Below are 4,282 nucleotides of genomic sequence, written 5' to 3'. Positions count from 1 at the left end.
CTCCTCCTCCTCCTCCTCCTCCTCCTTGGTTCTGTATTCTCAATTTAAACTGATCGCTATCTGAGGTAGTCTGCATGCACACGCTCCCATGAATTCAGGAAGTGCCATTGTTGGAGGTGTGGCCTTGTTGGAGGAAGTGTGTCATAGGGGTGTGTGTGGGAGGGTGGGCTTTGAGGTGTTGGAAGCTCAAGCCAGGCCTAGTAGCTCACTGTCTCTTCCTGCTGCCTGTGGATCTGGATATAGAACTCTCAGCTACCGCTCCAGAACTGTGTCTGCCTGCATGTCACCATGCTTCCCACCATGACGGTAATGGACTGAACTCCTGCACTGTGACCCAGTCCCAACGAAATGTTCCCTTTATAAGAGCTGTTGCGTTCATGGTGTCTTTTCATGACAATAGAAGCCATAACTAAGACCCCGTCCTTGGAAGATACATGTAGAGCTGGTTTGGTTATGTGTTCTTCACAGTAAGGGAAGTCTCCCCCTCCCCCATCTCTCCTCTCCTCTCTCTTCCTTCCTTTCTTCTGAGGCAAAGTCTCAGGATTGTTAGGTCTAGGACAAATAGCCAGGGTGCCTATTTAACATATCAAAGCAGACCTTGACCCTCTGGTTCTCCCAGCATACCTCTGTCCCTATCTGTTACAGAGTCCTCCTGGATGGCGTACACTCCCTCCTCTCCTAAACTTCTCCAGCCTAGGACTGAGCTAGCCCTTCCCCGGGCTCTTACCTACATAATCCAGACATTTTCATGTTCCTGGTCTCTGGTCTCTCTCCTGTCCCCTCTCTCTTCTTGTCACATGGCCCATCTCAGGGCCATGGTCACTCTGGACCCTTCCAGATGCCTCTGGCTACACTGTCCCTCCTATTTCCAATGAACTTTCTCCTGCACAGACCTAGGCGCAGTCATGTCCTCCTATTTATTTATTTATAGCCCTGGCAGGCCCGGATTTCACTATATAGACTGACTTAGACTTGGATCTACAGCAATTAACTTGCCTCTGCCTTCCGAATGATGGGACTCTGGGCAAGGTGGAAGACTTTATTACATAACGGGAACGAGCTAGAAAACACGGGACCTCCTAAGGCCTAGGTCTGGAAACTGGAGGACATCTAGGGAGGAAAAAGCAAATAGCCAGACCCCCTGTGTCCAGTGTTGGCTCCTGGTGCTGGGCAGCCCTGACTCAGAGCTGTCCCCTGAGCAGTGCACATCAGAACACCCGGGTCTTCAGTGGCTGCCCTAGGTACCTGCGCAGATTCCCACCAGCACTCGAGACAGGATGATCAGCTCAAAAGCCCGGGCCACTTTGCTGACTCCCATCAGGACGGCAGAGGTTATAGCGAAGACATTGTTGATCAACAGTGTTCCCTTTCTGTAAGACAGCAGGGCCCAGAGGGCAGGGGAGCCCAGTAGATGCTGTGACACCTCAAACCTAGTATCCCAGGCTGTTCCCTACAGAGGGGCTAGACCATGCCTGAGAAGGACTGGAAGATGGGATGTCCTGGAATGTCCCCCCCATTCACTTATGTGCTGCATTCCCTGCCTCTCAGTGTGAGGAGGAATGATTAGGTCCCATGATGGACTATAACGTAAGACGTAACACTGTCTCCATGTATATATATACAAAAAAAGGTCCAAGTTGATCAAGAATGGGAAAAGCTGTAAGGAAATTGGAAGGAAGCTGTGGGGCTAACGGGAGTGTGGGAGGGGAGGTGTGTTTCAAACACTGCAGCCGTTCCACAAGTGACTGATGGGCAGTCAAGCCCCATGGTGGGGTCTACACCAGACCTGATGTTGGTCAGGGATGCTGACCAGATCCCCGTGACAGACAGGGCACTGAATGGGGCTATGACTCCTATGACTCACAAGGCTGAAACCTAATGGTGGGGTGGGGGGCGGGCAGGGCAGCACTGAGCTTGTTTGGATTTTTTGAAATAGTGTCTCATTGTATTCCAGGCTCTGGGACTTGCTCTGTAGCCAAGCCTCCTGCCTCTATCCCCAGAGTGTTTGGTTATAGTTGTGTTCCACCACACTCAGCTCAGTCTAGGGGCTGCTAATTGCTCCTCATCTTCATACTGCAGGTGCCAGTTGCAAAGGACCCAGCCTCTGACTGTTATAGGTAAAGCAGGGCTGATAGGGTCCTCATAAAAAAGTCCTCTGCCGGTTGACACCCCAGGATGTGCCAAGATCCACAGACCCAGGAGGGTAAATAGCACATAGCAATCCTATACTCCTGATACCTTCTTCCTCTCTCTGATCCCCAAGAGGCCTGCTGGCCTCAGAGAGGCTCAGGCTGGTGGGTCCCCACTGGGCAGGCTGCCTCTACCCCATCCATAGTCTTCATTTGCAATATGAGAGTATGGAAAGATTGTCTTTGAGAGGCTGAGTGAGATGGTGCTCACCTTTAATCCTAGCACTTGGGAGGCAGAGGCAGATGGATCTTGGTGAGTGACAGGTCTCATCTACACAGTGAGACAATATCTCAAAATCAATCAATCAATCAATCAATCAATCAATCAATCAATCAATGGTCTACAGAAGAAGGATGTAAAGCCTGGGTTTTTATAACAGTCTAATCAATGTTTTCAAGTGATATGTAGCCTGACCTACAGCAAAATTAGAATCTATCGGGGACTGGAGATATGGCCCAGGGGTTAAGAGCACTGACTGCTCTTCCGAAGGTCCTGAGTTCAAATCCCAGCAACTACATGGTGGCTCACAACCATCTGTAATGAGATCTTCTGGTGTGTCTGAAGACAGCTACGGTGTACTTACATATACTAATAAATAAATCTTTGGAGTGAGGGGGGGGGGCGCGGAGCAAGTGGGGCCGGAGTGAGCAGAGGTCCTGAGTTCCCAGCAACTACATGATGCTCACAACCATCTATACAACTACAATGTACTCTTATACACAAATTAAATAAATAAATCTTTTTAAAAAATTAGAATCTATTAAATTCTCTCTTCACTCAAGTGCACAAGAGAGGGCAGGTTCATTGCTAGCTAAGTATTTACAAGGCGTGGCTTCTGGGCTCAGCTCTCGTAAGTAAACAGTTTCCAACTGATAATATTTTCTTTAATGCATGACAAGGAGCCTGACTGCTGTGGTCCCAAGGGGTTCTCCACTCCCTATCCTTACACAGCCTAACTCGGCCTGACAGCTTCGATTGAGAGCAAGCTTGCCCATGCAGAATGCAGCTGTGCCCCACCCTGTGACTTTAGCTCAGCCTTCTCTTGCCTGGGGACCTTGAACTGCACAAAACTCCTTATCTTCAGCCATGCCTTTGCAGTGTGGGCCTCTGAGTAGCCAAGCAAAGTGCACGACAGAGCTGGGCTTCACCTCCAATGTAGATACGAGACCAAGGCACGTGTGGTGACTCAGCCCAGTTCCCAGCCTCGGGACAGCATGCTGCTGAGCCCGTGTGTGGGGTGCTGCTGGAACCTGAAGACACCTGACCCCAGAACGAACCCTCAAGAGGCATTTCTGAATACCTGCCGCAGCGCTTACAAGGCACTGAGCTGAGAAGCTGTTCTGTTGGGGACAGAGATTCCAAAGGGTCTGTGGCAACACAGAAGCTTGCTTCTAGGTCTGATTTTCGGGATGGTCTCAGATACCCACCGGCAACCCAATCATCAAGAGAACCCATGGCTAAGATGAATCTCAAGTTTGGGAATGCCGCCTTCCATTTACCTGCCCCACTTATTGACCATCAGGCCAACCACCAAGGACCCCAGCAACCCTCCCAGAGGGAACATGGAGACCGTGCAAGACCACAGGAGCAGCAGCGTATTCTCATCCATGAATGTTCCGTGTCGCTCAAAGTGCGTGTCATTGTAAAATGACTTCAGGACCTGAAAGACAGGACCCCATCTGTTGCTCAGGGTACTGTGAAACTCCCAGAAAAGGTGATGTAAATTCTCAGCTGTCCCTTGTCATCTGTCTCACAGAGATGACACATTCCTGCCAGTACACACAGGACATAATTGAACCTAGGGGTTTTCTGTTGGTACCTGGGGAGCAAAATAATATTCTGAGGAGAAGAGATGGAAAACCAGCCAGAGGGAAAGTTGTTAAAAATTCACTTCTGGGGCTGGTGAGATGGCTCAGTGGGTAAGAGCACCCGGCTGCTCTTCCAAAGGTCAGGAGTTCAAATCCCAGCAACCACATGGTGGCTCACAACCATCCGTAACAAGATCTGACTCCCTCTTCTGGAGTGTCTGAAGACAGCTACAGTGTACTTACATATAATAAATAAATCTTTAAAAAAAAAAATTCACTTCTGT

At 49.6% G+C, this 4,282-nt stretch overlaps 1 protein-coding gene across 2 annotated transcripts in view; it reads right to left on the bottom strand.

The window, feature by feature from the left end:
- Positions 1-4,282, bottom strand: part of Slc2a7 (solute carrier family 2 member 7) — a 20,700-nt gene that overhangs the window by 13,028 nt on the left and 3,390 nt on the right. The window contains exons 3-4 of one of the 2 annotated variants that reach the window (XM_021161377.2): positions 3,690-3,875; positions 1,246-1,370 (exon numbers count right to left, since the gene is read on the bottom strand). In XM_021161377.2, the coding sequence (XP_021017036.1) occupies positions 1,246-1,370; positions 3,690-3,875 (311 nt within the window). The remainder of the gene's footprint in view (positions 1-1,245; positions 1,371-3,689; positions 3,876-4,282) is intronic. The other variant, XM_021161378.2, reaches the window with a different exon arrangement.

This window comes from Mus caroli, chromosome 4 (genome assembly GCF_900094665.2).
Source record: "Mus caroli chromosome 4, CAROLI_EIJ_v1.1, whole genome shotgun sequence".
Taxonomy (NCBI): domain Eukaryota; kingdom Metazoa; phylum Chordata; class Mammalia; order Rodentia; family Muridae; genus Mus; species Mus caroli.
Note: the sequence above shows the minus strand (reverse complement) of the source record. Positions and strands in the feature narration are given on the sequence as shown.